This window comes from Phyllopteryx taeniolatus, chromosome 5 (assembly GCF_024500385.1).
Source record: "Phyllopteryx taeniolatus isolate TA_2022b chromosome 5, UOR_Ptae_1.2, whole genome shotgun sequence".
NCBI classification, from domain to species: Eukaryota; Metazoa; Chordata; class Actinopteri; order Syngnathiformes; family Syngnathidae; genus Phyllopteryx; species Phyllopteryx taeniolatus.
This window is the reverse complement of record NC_084506.1, coordinates 15,657,128-15,684,369: the sequence shown is the minus strand read 5'-3', so window position 1 is coordinate 15,684,369 and position 27,242 is coordinate 15,657,128. Positions and strand designations below refer to the sequence as shown.

Below are 27,242 nucleotides of genomic sequence, written 5' to 3'. Positions count from 1 at the left end.
TTTGGACATCAAGCATATATTTTATTTTGAAGACCTAATTCATGACAAGGCAGATTCTATTTTTTCTCCCTTGAAATGTACAAGTTTTGAAAGGTAAAAGATAAGATATGTTGCTCAGTCACATACTGCACTGTATTCCTCTAATGTACGTAGTACTGTATACATCCTATCCCATTAGCAAGGTAGCCACGCAGCACCTATTTGTCTCCAAAACCATTTTTGCCCGAGTGTGTTTGTATCGGGGCACAATAACCCGATCACCGCATTGTGTCCTAAACGTAATTCCAAAAAAAAATGTTGAAACATCCAATTATTGCAGATCACATACATGAATGTGTAGTTTTGTTGTTGTTGTTGTGGTCTCTTTTGAATCCATGACACAGTCATTAGCTGATAACAGACAGAAGAAAAAGGACACAACACTACTTGGGAGTCTCTATGATTATATACACCAGCTAAATGACAGCATTGGGATGGATGGAGATAACGGCCAAGCCTTGCCTTTTTCCTGACAAACACAATTTTCATAAACCCATCTGAGCTTTTATACCATGTCCTAGATAGCCGTTCTATTAGTGCGCTAAATTGTCTCACTAGTGAGGACAAAGAGCGTACTAGTACATGGACCTTAAACTGGATATTAAAGAAATGGAATACATTGTCAAACAGCAATCCTTATGTGCCACCTCTTGTATATAAGATGTTAAATACTGGAGATTATATGACCTTGTCACCACACTAGAAAGCAAGAAATAAAACATGAGAGCGCGTGTGACAACCATACCCCTTTTTCTGTCCGCTTTTGTACCTAAAAGCCCAGCTACTTTTTTTTTTTTTTTTTTTTTTTTAGCTTGTTCAGAACAAAAACAATAGACATGACGTTTTTACTACACGCCCCAACAGTCCTGGGAGTGAAAATATGGCTTTTCAGTGGGCCTCTCGGGTGGCTTACAAACAAGAAACAAAAGTTCAACACAAGCTGCGTGTGCTGTATGGTCCAACCAACTAAGTTTTAGGGCCACACTGAAGAGAAAACAATACTAATTGTACAGCCAGAATACAGGTGTGATGTCATGAGAAGGAAACAAAAGTTGTAATAATACAAGAGAAAATTCAGATTGTTTTTTAAAAAGTCCCTATAGTTACGAGGAAAATCTGTTGTAATATTACAACTAAAAGTCAAATTTTTTTAGGGAACCAAGACTTTTTTGAGACAAAAAAAGTCATATTTTTATTAGGTAAAAATATGTCCTATTGTTCAAGAAAAAGTCATAATATTACAACAAAAAAAGTTCTATTTTCTGCTGAGAAAAGGGTACGATTTTTTTTAATTATGTAATATTACAAGAAAAAAAAGAATTTGAGGAAAACGTTCTCTAGGGAGGAGAAAAGGTTCCTATTTGCTAGAGGAAAAAGAAAAGTTGTACTCTTACAAGAAAGGTAAAAAAAAAGTCTTAATCGTATGAGGGTAAAGTCATAATATGAAAAACAAAAATGTTTTTCTTTTCAAGAAAAAGTCGTAATCATACGAGAAAAAATGTCATATTTTTCCAGAAAAAAAGTTGCAATATTATTAATTAAATTTTACAAGAAAATATGTAATATTACAAAAAAAATCACATTTTAAACTGTTGTAATAGCAATGCTAAAAGCCATAACCTTGTGAGAAGAACGTCGCAATCTTGCATGAATAAAGATAAATGGAATCTATGCAAAAAAATGTTTCCCAAGAAAAAAAGATACATTATGAAGGAATAGTCATAATGTGAGGGGGAAAAAAATCCAGACTTTTTTGAAAATAAAATCATAATGTTACAGTAAATAAGATTGCAATCTTGTGATAAGTCTTTTTTTTTAATTCGCAATCATAATAAACAAAACTAGGAAAGATTTGTAGAAAAAATTTATATATCATATGCCCTAAAAAGTCTCACAAGGAAGTTTCAAGAGAAACTTTCTTTTTTCAAACCTCGGGTCCTAAGAAAGATAGTGAGAAGGCGTCGATAAAGGCTCTAGCGCCAGCCAAGGGCTTTAAAATAACTTCTAAGCTGCTGCCCTCTGTCTGTGAAAAGATGGAGAAGCTGCTTAATTTAAGGAAAATGTAAAAATTAAGTTAAATGAAAGTGAAGTAAAACATAGCAATGAAAGAAAAATTTCTTTACATTCTATTTTAGTAGATGGTATGTTTTATACAGTACAATGCTGTCCAGTGCTATTTTTTCTTTTTAATAAATAGATTAGGAAAAAAAAATATTTCGGAGTGGCTGGAACGGATTAATGGCATTCCTATTCATTTCAATGGGGAAAGTTGATTTGAGAGACAAGTGATTTGGATGAGTCAACTGTACTCCCCCCCGCCTCCCCACCCATAACATTATGACTTTATATTCATAAGTTGCTGACTTCTTTCTAGTCATTGTGCGATGAATTCATCTTTTCAGTGTGGCACCTAACACTACCAATTGGTATTGTCCAAACTGATTCGGTTGATGATATTGACGTCATGTTCCTCAGCCATGAACAACCACAAGCTTCCTTCATCCCTTTGCAAGTGTGGATGAGGCGCTTGTTTGTTTGTTTGTTGGTTTGTACGTCTACTTCCTATACATCTATGTACAGCACACGTTGTACGCGACACCGAGGTAAGCTCACTGCACTCTCTGCCACTACTTTGCTGCCGTGTGACTACCTGTAGAAACCCGAGCAGCCTGGAACATTACAACAAATACATATTTACAAACCTTGTCGAGCCGCTCGCCGATGTTCCTGAATACGTGTCGCTGTGCACGGTAAATCCTACAAGCCATGCGTTGGGAGAGTGAATGGTCACTAGTAGGTAGGTAGGTGATTTACATGTCAGAAGAGGAACCTTCAAATAGCTCAGCGATTTCAGTTTGTCTCGTAGAAAACGGTCAAAGGAACGATTCCATTGAGATGGAAATAAGATGGGTTTGCTGTTGAACTGAAGAGCCCAGTCTCAGAGGAGGAAGAAGAAGAAGAAGAAGACGAAGAAGAAGAAGCCCTCTGATGGCAAAGTGGATGAGCGTACAAGGCAATGCGTCTTACTCCAGGTAGATGTCCTCGGTGGGGCAGGCGTACTCCACGTGTTCCTGGTAGTATTCCTGGAAGGCCCGACTAAACAAAAGACAGACCATTAAATGTCTTTGCTGATAATTAGATAAATATTAACACATGTACACAGTCCTTATCGGAAATCTCATAAGATAATGTGGTCATATTTCCAAATTTATCCCATAGGAAATAATAGAAAATAATCTCTTTCAGGCGTAAACTTTGACTCATCATAAAACCTTATGTTGTCTCAATACTTTTTCCCCTATGATTGATTTCTCAATACTTTTATCCACATGGTGTCCCAATACTTCTGCCCCATTGCCGTGCTAATACTTATGTACTTATGCTGTGCCCTTATTGTGTCCCAATACTTTTGTTGTAATGGTGTCCCAGTATTTTTCTTTTTTTCATATAGTGTCTCAATACTTTTGTCCAAACGGTGCCCCAATACCTTTGACCGCCACATGAATAAATCTCTCCACATTAACTTGCAAAAGTGACAAGGTCAGGCTGGTCAAAAGTATTAGGACGCCATGTGGCCAAAGGTATTGGGACACCGTAAAGGCAAAAGTATGTCCCAATATTTTAACATTATGTTTTCCCAATACTTTAATCCATCCTAACAATACACATCAAATTCTACAATGCTTAACTTCTTTTTACACTTGTAAAAGAGCTAAGAATGTTACTTGCGTCACTTAAAACTTTTCCTAAAGCTGTTATGATTGGCACAGTTCGATAAACTTGTTTGCACCAGATTATTTAAATTTGTTACTTTCACCATAAGAGGATCTGCACTCACCCAACGCACTCCGCTACAGGTCGCATGGATTCCTGGGAGACAAACACGTGGCACGCAAACCTGCTCAGCATAGGGTGCTTAGTGATAAAGCCAAAGTAGCTGTGCAAAAAGAAGAGCACACAACAGACAATGCGTCATCACCGGCGCATTAGGGACGGCGGATCTCTCCGCTTACCAGTTATTCCTCGGATGACAACCGCAGAAGGAGATGTTCTTCATTTGGAAGAAGTGACTGCATCTGTCAAACTGACGACAGAGAGAGAACCAATGCATTCCATTAAATGCATTTATCACTGTTTGCGGTACCAGAATTCAAATTGGATTTAGATTTTCATTGGCGTTTTTTTTTTTTCTGATTAACCTTATTCCCTGCTGTCATAAATCTCTTTTATGACTACTACACCATGTCAGACTTAAGATTCTACAATAATGACCAACAGCTCACCACAAGAAAAGCAGATGTCTATTGTACATCCGCTGTAATACGGAAAGCCCTTTAAGAATTGATTCAATATCCTTGATATCCACATTAAGGTTGCTGTACTAGTACACGCTTTGTCTTCATTAGTAAGAAAATTTAGCATACTAGTACAACCAAGTAGTGGGGTAAAAAAAAACAACATTACTAGTAAGAGAGTGAGACCACGTACTAGTGCTCTCAAAACTGAGCGTTGTTATCTTTGTCAAAGTAGGAATATCATTATCATCATGTATGTGTGTATGTCATGTTTTGAACATGACAGTATGGGCTCTATGAGTTCTCCTTACCTCGTCCAGACAGTCGTATTCATCCTCCAGACTCATGATCAGCTTCACTCCTTGCAAGCTGATCTCCAGCTCACACAGGGATGGGGGCCGCACGTGCACCGTCCGCTTCCTGGACAGTGCAATCTTCCACAGAGGAGATATCGTCACAAACAAATACAGAGGCTCTTCACTTCACTCGAGCGGAGGCGTATCTGAAGCTCGCTTGTATAACTTAAATTCTGGCTTGTAACACAAAGCAAAAAAAATCGACCAAGCCATGGCTCGTAAGTCACAAATTGGTAGGTTGGGGCAGTCGTAAAGTACCACCGTACACAAACACGTGTCTGTTGTAAGTGTTTGGCAGTGTTGGCTTACCTTCTGCATGGCAGCGCAAAGAATTCCGTTGCCTTGATGTTGAGGGACCTCCACGGAACCCAAGAACTGCACGTCGAACGTCTCTATCCACGCTGGGTTACGTTTCATGGCTGGAAAGGACCGAAGTACAGGTGTCAAACATGGATCTGGCCCTGTACGCCATTTTATGTGGGACACCACAAATGTTTGCCGCAATTTTTCCTGAACTTCTATTCAAAACTATAAAAACCAAATGCAGGGGCAATTGTGTATATGGTGGGGCAATTGTGCAAACACTATCATCAGCACACACTTTCTTGGGCCCTATGTCTAGAAAAACCTTAAAACCTTAAACTAAAGGCAATCAGAAGTTTTGCGCTTACCCAATATTTCTTTGGAGTGACTGATGACCTCATGAGCGTAGAAGGCGGGAAAGATTCCGCGTTCTCCCGTGCGCATGTTGTAGCCTCTGTACCAGTAATCGTCCTCCTCCTCCTCCACGTACAAAGGGTCGTCCACGTCCAGCTCCAGTTCATCTGCGTGTCTGGGGATAAACCTACAGGGGGATGCTCAGGGATTAGGACACCAGAATCACCGCAGATCAACTCCATCAATCCTTTTTGGGATGTCCTCATTAGGGTGGCGGAAGAGCTGGAGCCTATCCCAGCTGCCTTTTGGGCGAGAAGCAGGGTTCAGCCTGAACTGATTGCCAGCCAATTGCAGGGTGCATATAGACAAAAAAGCATTTGCATTTGCATTCACAGCTATGGACAATTTAGAGTCTTCCATGTCTTCAACCTAACAAGCATATTTTTTAAATGTGGAAGCCCCAGTACCTGGAGAAACTGGGAGAACATGAACAACCCAGGACCTCTCCACTGTGACACCCTTTTATCTCAATTGCATCAGACATGATGCATCAATCGATTGGAAATCGATTTATGCTCAGTGACCATAGGTGTGAATCTGAGTGCGAACATTTGTCTGTCCATACATGCCGGGGATGTCATTAGGTAATGTATCTCACCTGTACACTGCCCTGTGTGTTTGGTCCCGCTCCTCTCCGTTGATGGTGCAGGAGAAAAGTCCAAAAGATTCCGTACCTACGTGAGAAACAGACAGGAAGCAGTTCTCCTACATGTTTAACAATGTTTCAATCATACAAATAAAATCCTAAGGAATAATATTAAAAAAAATGAAAATAAAGGCCACCACAGAATGGCCTTCTAAATATCTATTGACAATGTTCACATAATAGTTCTGTGACACCCAAAGCTTTCCAAAAACTTATTAGTGTCGTGTTGCTTTTAACTCACTGGAGGAGCGTGACGTGCTATTGACGAAGACATTGAGGAACTTCTTGGAAAACGGGAGTTCCGCCTCAGGGGAAGAGCCTTCGGATGAACTGAGAAGCTCCGGCCTCACTCCCTCATCATCGCAACAATAGTCCACCTGACCTGTCCCTAAAGGCTCTTCGTCGCACAGTGTGGAGAGGTCGCTGTCGTCACTCAGGACAGATGTGCACCTGAGAAGATGAAGGCTTTTGAAGTGTCACACTGAAAACTTGCTCCCTGCACATATTTTACAGTCAAGCCTACTCTCCAGTTTACGTGTTTCGGTAAAGTAAATGTTTTTAAAGACTAAGTAACAATAATAAAAAAATCAACTTATAAAGATTAGTAATATTTTTAATCAAGAAAATGATCCCCCCCATACTTCCACTGTTCATTCCCTTAGTCTGCATGCATTTATCGGCTGCCCCGTGGCTGACGTTTTCCTTTTAATTCCCTCTTCTTGAATGATCTATTTATACATCGGTCAGCTTTTCAGACACTTTATGCAATCGTTGGGCAGCCTACATGTAAGTCATTACACAGAGAAAGGATTACCCGACTCACCAGCTTACATGTTGATAGTAGCAAGTGAAAGTAAATTTTAGTGAAAAAAGTACAAATGGAAAGTGCCAATTAGTACCAAAAAGAGTAGTCCTTTTAAGATGTTTATCATATGTAATCTGGACAACAACCTTCCCCTAGGATAATTTAAGGTTACTGCCATAGCATACCTTCTAAGGCTGATAAGTTCCAGAGTTGTGTTCTCATCAACCACAAGCGTGTACTTCACAGAGTCGTAGGCCAGTCCTTCGTCTTCACTGGGTTCCTTTGGAGAAAGGTCTTTCTCACACGGTGGAAGCTTTCGGTCAGGGCAGGGATGATCCGCCACAGAGAACTCTGCAGGAGGTGAACCGTCGAGCTGTAAATCGCTACCCCTGTGGGACCGTCTCCTCAAGTCATCCAAGAATGGGTACGAGTCCCCTTGGTCATCTTCTTCGTCATTATCCGTAGAGTAAGTGAGGCTGAAGCAACGGTTGGTCTGAGCAGTGGGTATGTCCAGTGTTAGGCTGTGTTTGACTTCAGTGATTCGTTCAAGGGAAGCAGTTGAGCGACTTGTCCTGGGCTCTGTCTCCCGTCCGATGTTTTTGTCGCTTAGGATGCTCTCGCTAAGGCTCAGAGAATCTAGGTCCTTCCTTCCCTCTAGTATCGTCAAGTCATTATTGGGCTCCTCGCTTTCGTCTCGTCTTTTGGTGTTCTTGGAGAGTTTCTCTGTTAAGTTCTTCCCTGTGGTGGAGAATCTGGGAGTGCATGAGGAGTAATCGGTGGTGTCTCTTAAATTCTCTGCACAGTGATCGAGACTCAGTGGTTTGATTGTGTCACTGGTGGGGTTACACATATAGAGGCAAGAGTTCATGGCTACACCTTCATTTGAAGACTCCAAAATCTTAATTCTCTCACCGAGCTCGGCCTTAACTTTTCTGGGCCCTTCAACATCCTTCTCTGATCTAACCATTTCTGGGTCTTCATCAGCAAAACTATCTCCCTCACTAATTTCTGAGGATGGTGAGATGGTATCTGACACAGACACCTCCCTCTTGAAGCACTCCTCAGGACAGCTGATTGGGTACGAGCCTGCTGAGATCATCCTGTTGACCAAGTTGCTAAGCAGCCAGGGTGAGTCTGAGTTTTCACTCAGGTCATCCTCACTTTCCGATTCTGAATCCCCTTCACTGGTTTCATCATAATCATCTGTGGTGGGCATGAGACTGGGTCCCACTGGTAGATAGAAGGAGCGTTTGAAGCACTCGAGGCTGTGATCAGGTTCTATCTTGAGCACCATTTGTCTGGACATGCTGTCCTCACATTGTTGAGGAGGCAGAGTCTCGTCTGGGTCAGCCTGGTGCTCGCCAGACAGATCAACATCCACGTTCTGAAATTCCATCAGAGCTTGGTCACCATCATACGACTTGGGTAGCAAAACGGGGGAGTCAACGGGGGATGGGGTGGCGATCATTGGAGAGGGTAAAGGAGACGGAGAAGGTATGGGAGACCCTTCTTTGATTGGGTCAGGCTGGCCCAAAAAGAGAGACTTTTTGAGTCCGACAATCCCACTGTCCTGCTCTAACTCTGTATCCGGTTCCAGTTCCTGGTCTGATGTGGGTGAGCTGGCCTCCTCGATGGAGTTGGTGAGATGAGAAGAGCGTCCACTGCTGCTATCATCACTAGTCAGGTCGAGCTCAGTTTCTGAGATAGACGAGATCATATTCGAGTGCACGGGACCTTCACAGGCAAATGCTTTGTCCACTTCTTCATCAAGCTCAGAGTCAGAACCTGGCGAGCTCAGTTCCTTGTCCAGGTCTGAAGTCGCATAACCTTGCTGGTTCATGTCTGCTATCCCAGGGTCTGACGACGGAGAGTGGGAATCATGAGCCAAAGCCACCAGACTTGCCAAGGCAGGAGAATCTGAACTTTTGGACTGGTCAGGAGCCTCTGAGTGATTGGAGGCTACACAGCTGGAGAAGGCAGCCTGCTCATAGGGCTCAATGCATGGAAACTCCACATATGATGAAGGATTTTCCTTGCACACCATATCATATGTCTCCTTGCACATGAACTCAACTTCAAAGTCCTTGTCGAGCTCGTCATCAGACAATGGGGTGTCGGCGCCATCATTGCCTCCCAAAGGAGCAGTCGATGATAAGCAGTGACTGGTTCCCTCTGGATCCAGGTCATTCCCTGCTTCCGTGCCAGACTCGCTTGTGATTGTGTACGTGTCTGTGGCAAGCCGGTTAAGGTGTTTGTGGTTGTGGCCGTTGTTGAGATCGTGGTCCACCTCTGTGTCGGAACACTGGGAATGTTCATCGACAGAGGGTACTCTGGTGGGGTGAACTGAAGGATTGGCCTTTGTTTGGATGACATCCCCAGGGCAAGGATGGGAGTTAAGTTGACCAAATGAGCCTGAGAAGATAACATTAACAGAGAAAAATAAATTACTTTAAAGGAAGAATATCAGATGGTGTTTGGAATTATGCATAGGTGCTACCATGAGATCAAATGGACACAGCTAACAGTAATCTGGTGATGGGCATCACTTTAATGTTGGATGGAATGAGTTCTAAACTAGCTGGGCAGGCCTTATTTTCTGTTACCGTATGCAAGCCTCTCCCGCCTGTTGCCCTCCATGTCAGAGAGGAGGGGCCTGTGAGGGGAATGGCGGTTCCCACCTTCCCCTGCTTGTTTTGCTGGAGTACCTTGACTCTGGGACCCTGGGGGCTCGAAAACCGATGAGGCTGGACACTGGCCTGTCACGTGGCTACCATCCTCCAGACATGAGCGGGTTGGACTCGTGCGGCCTGGAGATGGAGTACAAGTTTGCAATGAATGAAGAATAAGAAATATAATTCATAGCATATATTTATAATAGATGAAAGCAAATCTAATGATGCCCTAAGGCTTTTGCAAAGTAATTTATAAATCCATTCATCCATACATCCAATGTCTGCACCACTTTATCCTCATAAGGGTCGCGGGCGTGCTGGAGCCTATCCCAGCTATCTTCGGGCGAGAGGCGGGGTACACCTTGAACTGGGCGCCAACCAATTGCAAGGCACATATAAACAAACAACCATTCGCGCACGCATTCACACCTAAGGGCAATTTAGAGTCTTCAATCAACCTACCATGCGTGTTTTTGGGATGTGGGAGGAAACCGGAGTGCCCGGAGAAAACCCACGCAGACACGGGGAGAACATGCAAACTCCACACAGGTGGGGCCGGGATTTGAAACCCAGTCCTCAGAACTGTGAGGCAGATGTGCTAACCAGTCGACCACCGTGCCGCTAATTTATAAATATTAATCCAAAATTAAATAGCCAGCAATGAATGGGTCTTCGCACCATGGCAGATCTTTGAGACGATCATTCAACTTTGAGGCCATACTCGGGCCACATTAGATGGCGTCGGCAACAAAACCTTCAAAATTTAGAGTCGCCCATCTGTCTATGATATCTGCTTCCATTCGGGGCTTATTTGGACAAACTCTCTCATAGACTTGGTTGGCGACTTCAAACCAAAATGGACGACTTCCTGTCCAATTTCAGGCATGAGTACATCAGACTTTCTTGTGCGTTCTGTTCATATAGACATGCCTACCCAATTTTGTGTTGTTGGTGAAACTGGTCTCCATCCATCCATTCATCCATCCAGTCTCTGTACTGCTTATCCTCACTAGGGTCGCCAGTGTGCTGGAGCCTGTCCCAGCTGACTTTGGGGAGAGGCGGAGTACACCCTGACCTGGTCGCCAGCCAATAGCAATGCACATATAGACAAACATCCATTCTCACTCATTTTCACACCTATACACGATTTGGTCTTGAATTAACCTTGTTTTGGGGGTACCCAGCAAAAACCCACACAGGCACGGGGAGAACAGGCAAACTCGAAGCCCAGATTTGAACCCACGACCTCTGAACTGTGAGACGGCTGTGGTAACCAGTCGGCCAACATGCCGCTTGAAACTGTTGTCAGGGGCTGATTTTTTCTTACGTTCCAGGGCACAGGATTGAGTAACTTTTGGAGTGTTGACTCTGTTTGGTGCATTGGAGGCCCCCTAAGTAACAAAACCTAATCTCACCCTGTGAAATGGGGTTGCGCAACGATTCTTGCCAGCTTCCTTTCTTTGGCGACAGACTGCTGTTGTTGTTGAGAGAATCCTAATTACAAAAAAAGGACAGAAACTAGGTTATGCATCAGAGGTACTTATATAGAACGTACAGTAGGTTGTGTATGCGAAAGTGTACCTGCGACACAGCCGCGGTGAGGTTTAGCGTGGTGGGTCTGCTCTTTAGGGTGCCGAGAATTGGTGAGGGGGGAGGCGACACTGAGGGAGATGGCGGCGCATCGGGGTCCACTTCATCCTCTTCCTCCTCCTCTTCATCGTCCTCATCTTCGTCATCAATCATTTCAAACTCCTGGAAGTCGTCCTGGAAGGAGCACACCGGGTGGTGCATGTCGTTCTTCTCCAGAATGAGGGCATCCTGGGACAAATAGCGGATGGTATCAAGTTGATACTTTAGCAGCACATTTGGGAGTATGTGTGCTTATTAAAGTGCCTTCTGCGCCAAAAGCAGGTACAATAGAAAAAGTTCTACCATTAACCATATATAGTAAACCCCCTATACATTTGCAGTTCAGCATTCGTGAATTTGCTGTTTTTTTGTTTTGTGGGGGAAGCTAACCTCATTATTTACTTAAAATGCCTTATATTTGCTGTTTTTTGCTCAAGCCAAAGCAATGAAAATGTGACTTTCGTGCTATCAGGTGGAATCTTGGTGTTGTTGTTAGGTGTTGTCACCCATTTTTTTTCCTTGTCATGTGTGGGCTCTCATTTTGGAAACCATTTAAGATATTAGCCATCGTTGATATTGTGCAGCCAAACCATGAAGGCGTTTTGCAAACAACACGTTCACTGACCAAAAAGAATGTGGGTGAAAAACAAAGAGCCAGGGAGGTGGATCAATTTGACATGCTGCTCAGGTTTCACAAGCTTTACGGGAAGGCCCAATGAACAGACCACACCTTCATCCCCACATTTGAGTGCACAATCTATTAACATTCAGTAGTGTAAAACTGCACTGCATCACATTGCGAGTTGTTTCTAAAACTCACAAAGCAATGACTGGCGACCAGTCACAAATTGTATTCAAGTAAGAGTACTGTTGCTTTAGAATATGACTCAAGTACAAGTAAAAAGTAGTCCTCCAAAAAAATTACCTGAGTAAGACTAAATATTCAGTGAAAAAAGTAACAGGCTACAAACGTCAGAAGATGAACGTCAAATAAACACATGTATCAAATGGTAAATTCAGGCCGTTGTTTGTTCCGCTGTTTCTGCCAAGCATGTCACTTTGAAAACATTGCTTCTGGCTCCGTTGACTTGGTGAAACAGTGTCACGTGATTGCGCCCCGAGACAGAAGTCTCTCTTACAAGCCAAAACAAATACGTTTGTAGATCGCATTTATCAAATAAAGCTACATAAGTAAATGTAACTATGTAAAAGTAGCATGTTACAATCCAGCTTTTAGGATGGAGTGTCTTTTTCTCTGTGACCTGAAAAGTGGACGGACGGATGGATGGATGCTAGAGCTAGTCTCCTGTGCAAGTGACTCACTACTGCTTTTAGGGAGAGGCCCTGTGTACATCTGGTTCTATGTCTTGAGCTCGCTGGAAAGGCAGATGCTCCATTTCACAACATAACTCATCATCCGCTCTTCAGGGAACCTTACATACCCCATATGGACATAAGTATTGGGACATAATCCGTCAGGGAGCTTGACCCAGTTTCCCCTACAGCCTGAAGAGGACCTTTTATAGAAAATTTACTTTATAATTGCTTGTGTACAAAGAGTTGGGTCTCTGGACTAGTGATGGACACGGCAGTTCTTTTGAGTGGACTGAATCAGCGAGCTCAGCCACCGACCATCCTTCTGCGTCCCCTGACGTCCAGCTAGGCTCTCGCCGGCCGGCGTGACTTTTCTGCATTCCACCGCGGTGGACAGCATCGCTGACACCAGACCCTGCCCCCCGGGCTGCTCACTCACCTTACTGTTATTGTTATCTGATTAGTGGAAAGCATCTGAATGTCTAGCTTTATAGGTTTAATGTATTATTATAATTATTATGAAATAAAAAGGTTTAATAATCGCATTAGAGACAGAGCGAATGATATGTATGTGTACGTATGTACATTTATTATTAATTTACATTTATTTTAAATATGCGTGCTTGTTTTCATGTGCTTGACTAACTCAACATGACCCGTTAGCTCAAAGAAACGGCTGCTACTGAAAGCTATCCCCGCGATGACGTCAGGACTTGCGGTTAAAATCACTCATGAGTACGTTCACGGCGTAGTACGCCGTTCCTTGCGCAAACGAATCACTCATCGTACTAGTACATCGCTCCTTAGCGGATCACAAACGAAGAAGTTCAACGACCGAATCACTCGGTGTCTAACAGATCATGAACGATAAGTTCAACAAACAAATCACTCTGCAGTTCTTAGGTTCCTCAGTACACCAGTTCACTGAACGAATGACTCAGTTCACTTAAGTCCCTCCCCTGAATGAATCACTCTTCAGTTCTTCAGTTCCTCAAGCACACCAGTTCACTGATTTGAATAACTCAGTTCAATTAAGTCCCTCCCCCGCCTGCACGCGCTGCCTGACGCTGGCTGCTCATTGGTCATTCGCCGAAGTGAGTGACAACGCTGGCGAATCACAAATCACATGGCAGTACTTTTAATGAAGTCCTGCCCCCACCTGCACGCTGGCTGCTCATTGGTCATTCTCCAAAGATTCAGAAGTGAGTGACAGAACGCTTCAGCAGTTCCGTTTCCACTCCCAGCCGACTCGCTCGACTCACGGCGGCCGGTGGCGGCCAAGCTGAAAGAATGAATCATTTCATAAACTGATTCGGTTCAGTTCGTTCACTAAAGAAATTCTTTCTTATGAACGAAACGTTTGCGAACGTAACAGCACTACTGTGGACTGGCTGCCCACCCATCAGGTGTGAAATTACACAACCAAATAAATCTTTTGTGAGCTGCCTACTTCCCAAAAAGTGCTCGTTGAAATGTCATTCTAGAGTTTGTCAGTTTGTGATGAAACATTTCTCCACCCATGACTTGGCAGCTAGGCAGGGTGAAGAGCCGTAATTTTCAAGCAACAAACGGACTACACTGTCTGAAATATGTCAATGCCAAAAGCCAAGCTGCTTTGAGTTTCTTTGGATCCACAGAGTCGCATTAGCCAACAGCATTAGTGTCTGATAAGCGACACATACTCAGGCTCATACAATCTTTTTTAGATTAGATTAGATAGACTCTTTAAGTTTCTCTGTCTTGTATGAAGGCAACAGTAACTAACACTTAACTTTAAATTAACTCTTTAATTAACACCCACGGGTGCAGGGCCGACCACCAGGCGCTCACCTTCGAGCCCCACCTCCAGGCCTGGCTCCAGCGGGGGAGCCCCGGTGACCAGCGACCGGGCAAGGGAAAACGTCTTCCAGTATTTTTAAACATCATAGGGGTCTTTGGAGCCGTGCTTTGTCCTGTCCCTCACCTAGGACCTGTTTGCCATGGGTGACCCTGCCAGGGGCATAAAGTCCAAGACAACTTAGCTTGGGATCATTGGGACACACAAACCCCTCCACCATGATATGGTGACGGCTCAAGGATGGGCTTTTTTTTGTGTGTGTTATTGTTGGTTTTATACAATATACTGTACAATTGGTGTCTTATTGTGTTTTACGTTCACTATTTTGTCTGTCAAAGCATAGCAACGCTAGCTGCAGTAAAATGTGTACGGCACTTGTCGGTTTCCAAAATAAAACCATTATTTTCGACAAGTTTTACATACAGTAAGAGTTGTTTGGTTTTGCAGGGTTAGAAAATGCAACATCGAGACACCGTTATAAGCAGTCTACAAGAAGGCGTGGCTCTATTTTTTTGTCTCAATGGCGCTTGTCTGCTTTTCCATATGAACAAGTCACATATGTTCAAAACATCTGGACATTACATACGGCCATCAACTAACAAAACAGACAAGGAGTGTTTTGATTACTTATTAGAGCCAAAAAATGGAACATCATAGCCACTGGCGGAGTCAACTTCACAGAAATTTGTGGATTTTGATCTCTATTTTTACACAGACAGAAACAAGAAATAATTGATCAGGATTGGAGTCTGCACGACGCAGCAGTTTTCTCTGGCTCCCACCCTGCTGTCTTTTTAATGGACCAATCAAAAGCTCTCACATCACAATCCTGCTGAGACTGGCTTTATGTGCCACACAAACACTCGATCCTTTCCCAGGAGAGCAACAAATCCTCATTCTGAGCTGATATTAACGCGCTTGTGCTCGTCAAAATCCTCATTCCCTGTCCCTCTAATAAATATCCATAGTAAGGATATGCAAACTATACATATCTTCATGCCTCCGCTGCGTTGCGAACCTGCCACTGATCCCGAGGATGATCATAATAACAATAATGGGTTCTGTCAGGATGCATTTGTTTGCATGGCCATTAAAAAAGCATAAGTATGAATAACAACTGTGTATCTGCGAGAAAGGGGACATATTATTTAAAACTGACTTTTTAATGTGATACAAATAGTTGGTGTGTCTTTGAAGTGCCTGTCCACACATCCAATGTAAAATAAAACAACCAAGTAAATCTTTTGTTGTGTGACTCTTTCTGAAAATGTGTCTGTAAGCAAGTTCTTCAGAATTCTGCTGGACTGTGATGTCACAGTGGGGGTTGTTTACATAATACTGCCCACACACCGTGTTTCTATGCCCACGAGTTGGGCAAAGATCCGCCATTTTCAAGCGACGGCCAGACGAAGAGCCACCATCAGACTACACTGTCTGAAACACTATCATGTCAGAATCACAAAGTAAGCAGAGCTGCATTGCGCTTTGCTGGCTGGATGCAAAGATTAGCATTGGCTAACAGCGTTAGCTTCTGATAAGTGGCGTATACTTGAATATTTTTGTTTGCCGATACTCTGATCGGATCTGCTACACTAGCCGACAAGTGTCATTCGCCAGCTTGGTAACGAAGTCCTGCCTCCAAGAGTGAAAATATAATGCATGCTTTTACTGCCTTGTCGGGCTCACGTGAATTTTGCAGATTACACTCGCTTTTGTTTTACACTCAATAACAAACAAACCCCTATGTCCACCCCCTGTCGTCATGCGAAAACCAAACTCCGCCCCCTCAAAACAAATAGAACTGTTTTAATTGTATGTCTCCTTTAATCAATACCACTTCCCCAGATCATTTACCTTAACTAACACAAGCACAACAGGATCGCTCCACGGTCAAGCTGGTAGATCATTTGACAGTGTTTTATATATTTCCCTTAATTGATTTGTGTTATTCAAAAGCACATCGATAGGGGAGCATCCCTGGACAGAGATCAGTTAGCACAAATTGCTCATGCACGTAGGGAAAGAAAAAAAAAAGTGAACACAACTTTTAGATGTCTAATTAGAAAACCCGCCAGACTAATTTTATGTTTCTTCTATAGTCCAGAGGGTCGTTAGATGGAAGTTAGAGAACCATTAAGACAGTCAACGTCTTGTAATCATGCAAATCAACCAGGCAATTCAGACGCGACATAAATAAATACGGCGAATCCTCATATACCTTCCAGACCGATCCGCAATGGGTGAACATCTGCTATATAGTGAAACTGGATACATTAACATAAACCAGTTTCATTTGTTTGTTTGTTGTATCATTGCATAAACTCCTTTCAAAGGGGCAGGCGTGCACAGATTAAATCCTGAACCCCCCAAACTAATTAGAATAAATTGGGTCTGAAAATAGGGGTCTAAGGATAATCTCACTCTTTAAGGTTGGCTCTACTGTCAACAAAAATCACAACATGTTACGATCATCACCATTTGCTGAGTCAGTGCATGGAAGAGCGACTGCTGCAGGGCTCTGAAGTGACGACATGCGAAAATCCAATCCGAAATGTGTGCGTGACATTTTCCTGTCTCGCTTTTGTCGCTCTTATTCCTAAATGTCGTTATCGAGGTTTGGGGGCAGCTGCCTGAGTCCAATCCAGCTCCTGTCAGGAAGATGGATCCCTCTGGGCTATGGTGCATCCTGCTTTGTTTTATTTGGGGGGGCAGGCTGATGTGTATGATTGCGTGTCATATGCACAATGCACGAGTTGTACATCAGGAGATTCAATCTCTTTCAGGCCTCTGCTGGCTTTTGTTGGAAGTAAAAATATATTGCACAAGGCTAGGACGTGTTCTTTCAACTTAATGTGGGAGAGGGGGAGGAAGGAAGAAGGGTTACAAGTGCTCAAAAGGGAGGAAATTACTCCAAAATGAGGGAAAGAGGTGGATAGAAGAATGGAGTTGAGGAAAGAAGGAGAGAGGAAAGGAAGGAAAAACAAAGAAGGAGAGCGGGAGTGAGAGAGGAAGAACCAATGAGTTGGGGAAAGAGGGCAGAGATTGCCAGGAGAAAGGAGATCGGGACGGAGGAGGTAGATGAAAAGGAAAGGCTATAGGGAAGGAGGTACGGAAGGAAGGAGTTAGGACAAAAAAGGGGGTAGAGAGGGAAGGAGATCAGACACAGAAGAGGACCGAAAAGATCATAGGACATGAATGAGGAAAGGTGTTAGGACATGAAGGAAGTAGGGAAGGAATGAACATGAAGAAGGAGGCAGCGAGGGAAGGAGACAGGAAATGAAAAAGGAGGTATGACATTAAGAAGGAGGCAGCGAGGGAAGGAGCTAGGACACAAAAGAGGAGGTAGAGAGGGAAGGAGGTAGGAAAGGGTCAGAGGATGCCCCTCACTGTCGAAAAAAAATTGCGTCCGTGGTCGTCTGCCCTCTGCTGCAGTTGTGGCTCTGAGCCGCCGAAATAAAACATTTACACACCACATGATGCATGCAGAGAGCCAGAGAGTCAGGATATGAGAGGAGGCTTGTTAGGAAGGAGCTAATTGAGGATGAACCCGGGATGATACAGCTAATGACGCAATTATAGACACATTCACGTCCTCATAGCGCTTCTTACAACTGGTGCCAACATTGAACCACTTAAATCATCATTGCCAGCCTCTTCTCGTAACAATGTAGTAATGCAATGGAATGAATTTTCCATATAGTTGAGGTCAGCCATCAAGTGTGAAATTACACATACAAGTAAACTTTTGTTATTTGACTATTTCTGGAAATGTGTCTGTGAGCGAGCGCTTCTGAATCGTGATTGAAGTTTTGTTTTTTTTACCCGTTACTTCCCCACCATTGCTCATAAGAGGTCCAAATTAGGATTTACAGAAACATTATTAGCCTCACCTTTTCATAGGGATCCGAGTCGTAATTGAGGCCGATCCCGCAGTCGTCTGTGATTTCGGAGAGATCTTCATCGTCAAACTCCTCCAGGCTGATGTCGTGGGCTGGTCTAAGAAAACACGGCGGACACACAACAGTCAGCACATTGCAGCATCAAATATATTGGTTGTACTTGAAATGCGAGGATGCTGTGCAATGAAGAGTCAGGTTTGCATGGAAATTGGTTGAATTGTTTTCATGTTTTCAATTATTCAGTAAAATGGATGCCAAAAAAAGATAAGGTTCGCTGTCGGGACTCGTGACAATTAAATAAATGATATATTCACATGGATTATTTTTTATGGTTGTAGGGATATTTACTCCAAAAGCCCCCTTTTGCCATTTAGTGTGGGTGAGGATGACTACAAAAATGCATTCTTAAAAAAATATTTAAAAAACGTTTTTAAAAAAAGCATACCGAAAATCACTTTTTTTAAATAAATTCCGTCATGCTACATTGCTACGTCTTTTTTTTTTTTTTTTATTGCATTAAAGAAAATACAAACCAAAAATACCTCCCACAAATACCAAAATTACCACAAAACAACAACAACAAAAAACAACTTACAAGCCAAAATTAACAAAAAATATACCAAAAATACAAACCAAAATTATGTTCGGGAATTCAGTCAAGCTACGTTGCTGTGTCTTTTTGCATTAAAAACACAACAAAACGACCCCGAAAATTATAAACCAAAAATCTATTTTACCATTCTGTCAAGATACATGGATGTGTCTTTTATTACCTTAAATAATACAACAAAACTACAAGAATATAATATAATATAAAAGAAATGAAAAACATAAATAAACAAACAAATCTAAAAAAAAAAAATAGAAACCAAAAATCCCTAAAAACCTATTCTGGAATTCGGTTGAGATACTTTTCTGCATTGTATTTCTTGCATTACAAAACACCATAAACAAAACTACAACACCCAAAGAAATAAAACAACAAAAATACAAAAACAAAAAAAAGTGAAGACCAAAACTACAAAACAAAAATACAAAATATAAACCAAAAATCTAAATTGCAGTTCTTTCTAGCTACTGTACATCATCATCTTTTTTTGCATTAACAAATTCAAAACCATGCCACTATTTGTAGCCATAAGAGCTGTTGACAAGTTAAAAAGATGAGCCCGAAGAGAGTTCATCAACTCGCATTCACAAGTCACAGCGAGTGAAGTCCATAAAGTTGATGTCGCGTGTAATGATCCATCGTCGTTAGCCTCAAATTCAACGGTGCCACATTAGCTGCGGCGCGCATTCGTTTTCCACAGCAGCTGCCTTGCAATTGTGTCACAAGGAAATGCTGCATTGCAGTACTGGTAATCGGGAGGGAAAGACACTGCGCAGACTGTGCATGGAAGCTTATGTTATTCACAATGTCACGGAGCAAATGCTCAAGTGAAAGTTTGCAGGTTTTAGGATGTCACTTTCATGCAACAATGGACAATACAGTGTACAACACTCAGTTTGCAACCCAGCTGATGAGCACGATTGAAGCAATTCCAGTGCTACTTTGGCTTGCAAGTTTCATTTGGGCTGTGGCCAAGCTTGAAATTAAATTTTTATATAAAGTTACGACATTATGTAAAATGTAAATAAAAACAGAATAGAATGATTTGCCCCCCAAAAAAATAATAATACATTTATCACTTTGAACATTAAATATCCTGTCTCTGTAGTGTATTCACTTGAGGTTGAAAAGAATTTGCAAATCATTGTAATATTTTTTAATTTACATTTTACACAACGACCCAATTTCATTTGAATTGGGGTTTGTATATGATATGTCAGTAAATTGAATTACAAGTCTAGTCACAGGCAGCAGAAATTAAACTTGTAAGTCAAGGTTGTTCTGTAATTGCTTTTTTTATTTTGGATTAAGGACCTGAGACTCAGTGCTAATAGGACTGCAAATAGTGATTTAAATTTGTATGGGTCTATCAAAAATATAAACCCCAATTTTTTTGTGTTTTTTTGTAGTAATTACTACATGTCCAAATGAAGCTAAGATTAATAAAAATGCCAACCTCCAGCACTGATACAACTCTCACTTATTAGTAATGCAATATTGCGATTAAAGCACTGGCACAGGCACTGTGTGGTGTGTGCTTCACAACACCTTCCAAGTCCTCCCAGGTTCTGTTGGATGGATTCAAACTCTGCCAACGTGCGTTGGCGTCAGTGTCAGCGTCTGTGGGACACACAAACTGGCTACCAAATGCCTCATCTGTCAAATTGTGTGTGAAAGTACACATTGCGACTCCCTGAAAAACTGCTGGCTCATGCTGAGAGATGCCGTCGAAATAAATTATTCAAGACCAGAATGGCGCTTAAAAATGATCAAATAGCAGGATGCAGAGTTAGTAGTTGGTCAACATACTGTAAGCCTTTTTCACACGCTGCATCCAAAGCGTAACAGGAGATCTTGCAATAAGTCACCCTTGCTTTTTACATAAAACCAGGCGAAGGTCGGATATTGCCACAAATGAAAGCCACTTCCGCACTGCCCAGCGTTTTCCTGTGTTCTGTGTGAAAGGTAGCCACAAACAACGGAGGCTTGAACTCGGCCCGCGAATTCCCTTCTTCCAAAACAGGATGCAGTCGTCCCTCAAGATACGAGTCATGTTACATGTTTTTTAAGATACGAGTTGTCATTTGGCCGATTTTGTGCTTTGACTTGAGAGTAAATACTGTATTTGAGTGACAAGTGATGCATGGTGACAGTGAATTAAACTCAACTCACTTCACAACAAGCAGCAGTTTAGAAGATTAAAGCATCAAGCTATTTGTTGCCACTTCCAGTGTAAGTTTACTGTCAAACTAAACATATGTAAAACAAAGAGAATTACACCTTGTGTATGTAAAACAACCACATCACTTTGCCATAATAAAGTCCATTTAGCTCAATGCTAACACACATTGCGAAATGCTTTAAAAGGGCTTACGCATTACATTGCTCAGCATCGTCCTATTATCCTATTATAGAGTGCTAGTTTTTGTGGGGACCAGCATGGTCATGGAATAATTAAACTTGTATCTCAAGCCACTACTGTACTGTATAAGAGTCTTCTCATGATAATTGTCGCCATCAAGATATTAACTACAGATGGTTTAAAAATGTTTTAATATGGCATTCATAAATGGATGACTAATCCTTGATCAACGTTTCAGAGAAAAGGGAAAGTGAACTTTTGCAGGTACTTTTTTTGCAAGTGCAGATCTCATGCCTGTGTTATGGTACCCTCTGACCTCTGTATGTCCTCTATTCCTCATGTTCAGTATGTACAGTATGATCGTTCTTATGCTGTTTTACTTTTTCACTGTTTCGAGATTCCCTTATGATGTTTCAAAAACCAACAGGTGCATGCGGTGCTGGAAATTGGCATGTGCGAAGTGTGCGACCGCACAGGGCGGCACTCTTGGGGAGGCAGCACTGGATTTACAATAGAATACCTGTACACTGTAATATAAAGTTGACGATCACGCATTATTTGTACCACCTTTAAAAGTTGAAAAGTTTTTGTCAGCTACATGAAAAAATCGGATTTAACAAAAAAACAGCACAAAAAGAGGGAATAAAAGTGAATTTTTCAGCGAAATGTGGAGAATAGGTTCCCCCTGAAAATTTGAATTTGCAAGTAGCGAATTGAGAATAATTGGGTGAACACTGTATAAATTTACATAATGAATAAACTAAACTTTGCAATTTCCTATTGATGCCACAAGATGGTGCCAAAGCACTTTTTTCTATTAGACAGAGCTACAGCCTAACAAAATGTAGCTCCTCCCCTCAATTCAATAAAGTTGCTAGGCAGCAAGATGCCACCTGATGGCGCCAAAGCAATATTTAACAGTGAACATGCAAGTTTTTCAGCACAGAACAAAGGGGTAGGTTTCAAGAAAAATCTGCTAGTTCTCAAAGCCCGAACCTCAAAAGTAAAATGTACTTACAAAATATCATTAACTATAAATATTAAATGAAAGCAAGAACCACGTGTGAATAATAAATAGCGCAGCACCTGGTCCACGATGACATCGTCATTTTTAAAGAGCCAAGGACATTTAGGAGATCAATTTCGCAGGCTTTTCACCCTGCTGTCACTCTCCACTAATGCGTACACACACAAACTTGAGTCATGCCTTTCAACCTAATGAAGGAGTCCTTTTGTTGAGCTTGTCCCATTATACCAGGTGAGTAAGAGCACACGGCATATATTAATGCCATCAAATGATCTAATGTCATTACTATTCTTTATCATATTCATGAAGAAAATATGAGGGGTTGCATTCAAGGACCCCCATGTCTATTTCTCAGTCTGACCTAAGTGTCTCTGAACAAATGCATCAATGGTACAGCTTCCAAGCCCCTCCTTGCCACAACAATAACCTCCAAGCAGACTGCATTAAGTACACTAAACATATCACCCATTTTGTCAAATTTTGTCTCATCCAACAGCAGGAAATACTCAACCTAGACACTTTAGTAGGATTTGGACATAAAGGTGGCATGTTTGGAAAATAATTAGTAGAAATGAACCAAATATACCTTCTGTTTTATGACTAACATTGTTGTACTGTATTTTCATTGTTAGTAATGTAGATTCAAGTTGTTGTTTTTGGTTTTACACTATGCATGTGGCCGTGCGTGTGTGTGTGTGTGTGTGTTTCCTTGGTTTACTTTTGATGAATTGACTGATCGAAGCAGAAAGACAGATATAAAATACAGTACAGCGGCTCAGAAAATGGATGGATGGATGTTAAATAATCTTAATCATCATGATAACAACTAAGTCCTTAACCAGGAAAAATTATTCAAAAAACAAAAACAAAAAATATAATGCTGACATTTTTATAAAACCTCTCTATTTACATGTACTATAAACGTGTAAAATAAATAATACATTAATCGCTATACTACTAATATACTATATAATTATTGCATATATTATTATTTACTTTATTTTACAAGAAATTTACATCCATCCATCCATCCATTTTCTGAGACGCTTCTCCTCACATGGGTCGCGGGCGTGCTGGAGCCTATCCCAGCAATCATCGTGCAGGAGGCGGGGTACACCCTGAACCGGTCGCCAGCCAATCGCAGTGCACAGAAACAAACAACCATTCGCACTCACATTCGCACCTACGAGTGCAAATGATCATAATAATGATAATTATGATAGTAATAAAAAATTAGTAGTATTTTTTTCTAAAATATTACGAATAACTAAAATAATGACATGTAAAAGGAACTAATCTCCTAACCATCTGAAAATTAAAACAAAACATAATGCATATTTTGGCAATCTCTTAATTTACATTTATTGTTGTTAGGGTTAGGGTTATTACAAAAATAATTACAAATAAATGTATTAATTATTATTATTATTATTTTCTGTTTGAGTTTCTAGTAGGGAAGTGTTACTCTTCGTCACAAGGGAAATAAACTGGCTATAATAAGTATGCAGGGGTGTGCAGACTGGCTCAGAAAGGTCTACACACCCCGGTTCAATTGCCAGGTTTTGCGATATTAAAATTTTAAAAAAGCAATGAAAGCAAAAGAAATCATTTCAAAACTTTTGCCATCGTTATTGTAACCTATGACCTGCACAAGTTTGCACACCCTCTTATAACTGGATCAAAATGAACCAATCACAATCAAACTCACGTTAAATGGGAGTCAGTAGTAGTAATAATGCAGAAATACAGTACATGCCAATCACCCATGTAAAACAAATGTAAAAATATAATATAGTTTGTTTTTCATCAGAATAAAGACTCGACTTGTCAAAATGAGTTCGCGCATTGTTACGTAAAGCGGATTACATGATAGGTGCGTGTTTTTGTCCTCATTCGTCACACTGCGCATGTTCCACAACCTAATATTGCAATTTTTGCAATGAGACAACAATAGTGATTGCATTTGACATTATGACCATAACATTTTTGGGCCCGATATGATTAACAGCAGAATGGCCAATCATCTGTCGCTGTGGCGTGAGGTCACGTGTTGCCGAGTAGTATTGATCAGAACGCATGTCGAGATAAAGCTGCAACGTGAAACTAAATCCCTCAAAAGTGCACAGTGTTGGATAACAAATCCTTCGAGGTTGCTATTGTGATTCTGTGTGCGTGTGATATCAGACATTTAAATTATTTCTGCTGCCCTAATTATTAATACAGTAATAAAAAATATATATATTGGGTTGGTTTTAGTTGCTTTGGGCTTGGGTTTCAAGGTGAAATGGAAGGAATTTTTTTCAATTATATTGTTTGGCGCCGGCATGGTGGAAACGGGTTAGCACATCTGGCTCACAGTTCTGGGAACCGGGATTCAAATCCCGGCCCCGCCTGTGTGGAGTTTGCATGTTCTCGCCATGCCTGCGTGGGTTTTCTCCGGGCACTCCGGTTTCCTCCCACATCCCAAAAACATGCATGGTAGGTTAATTGGAAACCCTAAATTGCCTGTAGGTATGAATGTGAGTGTGAATGATAGTTTGTTTCTATGTGCCCTGCGATTGGCTGGCGACCAGTTCAGGGTGTACCTCGCCTCTTGCCCGAAGAGAGCTGGGATAGGCTCCAGCAGCCTGCGACCCTAGTGAGGATAAGCGGTGAAGAAAATGGATGGATGGATGGATGGATATTGTTTGGCTTTGGAGGCACGGTGGCAGACTGGTTAGCACATCTGCCTCACAGTTCTGAGGTCTGGGGTTAAAATCCCAGCCTCGCCTGTGTGGAGTTTGCATGTTCTCCCCTTGCCTGCGTGGGTTTTCTCCGGGTACTCCGGTTTCCTCCCACATCCCAAAAAACATGCGTGGTAGGTTGATTGAAGACTCTAAATTGCCCGTAGGTGTGAAGGTGAGTGCGAATGGTTGTTTGTCTCTCTGTGCCCTGCGATTGGCTGGCGACCAGTTCAGGGTGTACCCTGCCTCCCACCCGAAGATAGCTGGGATAGGCTCCAGCATACCCGGGACCCTAGTGAGGATAAATGGTACAGAAAATGGATGGATGGATGTTTGGCTTTGTCCAGCACTCTGCACATCAATACACTTATGCATACTATATGAAAATTGTAAATGTAAAATATTGTTTCCTCAATAAAATACAAATAAATTCTCATAAGATTCTTGATTTTCTTTTACTGTGCTACCACTTTATTCACATAAGATTACGAGTACTGTATATCCCCAGAGAGACTTTTTTTCTCATTAAAGTACGACTTTATTGTCATAAAATCACAGCTTTATTCATGTGAGATCTGAGGACTTAAATAATGTGGGGTAAAAAAAAAACATTACATCTTCACGTCATTATAGTGAGAGCTATTTATTTCTCATGTACCTAATGATTCGGGTAACCAAAATATTAGAAACAGCTCTCGACCACTGCAGTACAAGCACAATTGGTACATTGCATTGTCTATGAGCATTATTATCTGTGTAAAGGTGTCATTTTTCAACATTATTTTATTACTTGAAATAATTTTTTATTAATGTTTGAGATTATATTTAAATGATTATTGACAATATTTGAAATGATTGTTATGAAAATGTTTCTTTTAAATTCTTATTTATAATAACATTTGCAGCTGTGATTTCAACTTATTGGAAACATTATTTAACATTATAACAAAAATTGTTAAGTGATATGTTTTTTATATAAAGGTCTTTAAAAATATTATCTGACATTATATCTGGATTCCTATTTGAGATGATGCATTTTTTATATACAGCTCTTGTGTTGGATCATTTGTGATTTGAAACCATTATTATCTTAAATCGTATTTGACATGATTTATAGTATAAGAGACAAATTCCTTGTGTGTTTTGGACATACTTGGCAAATAAAGATGATTCTGATTCTGATTCTGATAATTCGGTTGTTTTAGTTTTAAAATGTTAACTCACATCTTGATTTATAAAATAGTATACATTGAGTAGTATTTTGCATCTGGATTTTATTCATTTTCTCAATCATAATCCTAACTGTGCATCCACCTTGAGTTTGAAATCAACAATTTAATTATATGATTAATTTTTGATTTTGTTTTTTTTACATCCAGCAGCTTGCCTCGGATGCCATTGGCTTGTGCAGGCGTCCCTGACGTTGTGGCCTGTCTGTTGCACTGCATGAGCAATTCCAAGCAGCTCAAAGAGCGAAAGGAGCCATGCATTGCAATCATTCTGTATGGATTACTGTTGCTAAGTAGTGCACCACCCTGATGATGATGATGTTGATGATGATGCCTGCATCCCACTCACACTCGTGTTTCAGGCATCATCATCACAATCACTTTGCGGGCGCGATCAGGGCGTGGGCCTCGATCCACAACACCGCAAGGCCACAGCAGCAACAGCAACAACAACAGCACCACTCTTGTTATCCACCTTTTGTTGTTAGTTCTAAAAACAAACGTGAATTAATACAGTGCGCCATCTTCCTTAAGTTGCATTACAATGCAGCTTCCCAACACCCCCACCCCACGCACGCAGCACCCACGCGGCGCATTTTCTTACCTGCAGCCCGGAGGAGAGAGGGAGTGGAACGTATTGAGGGAGAACATCTCAGCCCGGTCCGCCATCTTCTCTGACTCAAGAGGAGCCCACTATGTCGTGGAGACGATCGCGGAGGCGAAAGAGCAGTCCATCCAAGGCAAGGACGTTCGTGATGGCTTCCCCCCCCCCCCACCCTCCTTCTTGTTCAATCGTGGATGTTGCGCGTGCACCAGGAGTCGAGCATCCACGCAGAAGGGACGGGAGGGAGGGAAAGAAGGGGAGGGGAGGGAGGGCCGTCTCGGTTTAAATAATCTGCATAGAACAGGAAGAAAAGAAAAGATCCCGAGTTACGATCCAATACGTCCGACAAGGCGTCTCTGCCACCCCCCCAGCCGTGCACACAGGACGAGGATGGAGAGTGTGGAGAGGATGAGGATGATAATGCTGCCGGTGACACACAACGGATGCTCGCAGGCAGCAGTGCGGAGACAGGCGGGGG

General features: G+C 41.7%; 1 protein-coding gene across 2 annotated transcripts; it reads right to left on the bottom strand.

The window, feature by feature from the left end:
* Positions 1–27,224, bottom strand: mapk8ip2 (mitogen-activated protein kinase 8 interacting protein 2). Of its 2 annotated transcripts, none has more exons than XM_061773432.1 (14): positions 26,765–27,224; positions 18,201–18,306; positions 11,112–11,348; positions 10,946–11,024; positions 9,564–9,665; positions 7,044–9,270; positions 6,295–6,503; positions 6,006–6,081; positions 5,362–5,534; positions 5,000–5,109; positions 4,646–4,768; positions 4,053–4,123; positions 3,878–3,976; positions 1–3,135 (listed from the first exon to the last, which is right to left on the bottom strand). In XM_061773432.1, exons 1-14 carry the CDS (start codon positions 26,827–26,829, stop codon positions 3,063–3,065), a joined length of 3,750 nt encoding a protein of 1,249 aa, XP_061629416.1. In that variant the 5' UTR covers positions 26,830–27,224; the 3' UTR covers positions 1–3,062. The 2 variants fall into 2 exon arrangements, with proteins under 2 accessions (XP_061629416.1, XP_061629415.1); XM_061773431.1 differs by having other exon boundaries at positions 9,462–9,665; positions 26,765–27,223.
* Between the last annotated feature and the right edge of the window lie 18 nt (positions 27,225–27,242).

Excerpts from the sequence above, each read along its gene's own strand:
- mapk8ip2 (XM_061773431.1), bottom strand. The coding sequence starts at position 26,829 with ATGGCGGACCGGGCTGAGATGTTCTCCCTCAATACGTTCCACTCCCTC. Across the intron at positions 4,769-4,999 it reads TTTGCGCTGCCATGCAGAAG|ATTGCACTGTCCAGGAAGCG; the intron begins GTAAGCCAACAC and ends CCTCTGTGGAAG. Across the intron at positions 3,136-3,877 it reads CCTGTAGCGGAGTGCGTTGG|TCGGGCCTTCCAGGAATACT; the intron begins GTGAGTGCAGAT and ends TCTTTTGTTTAG.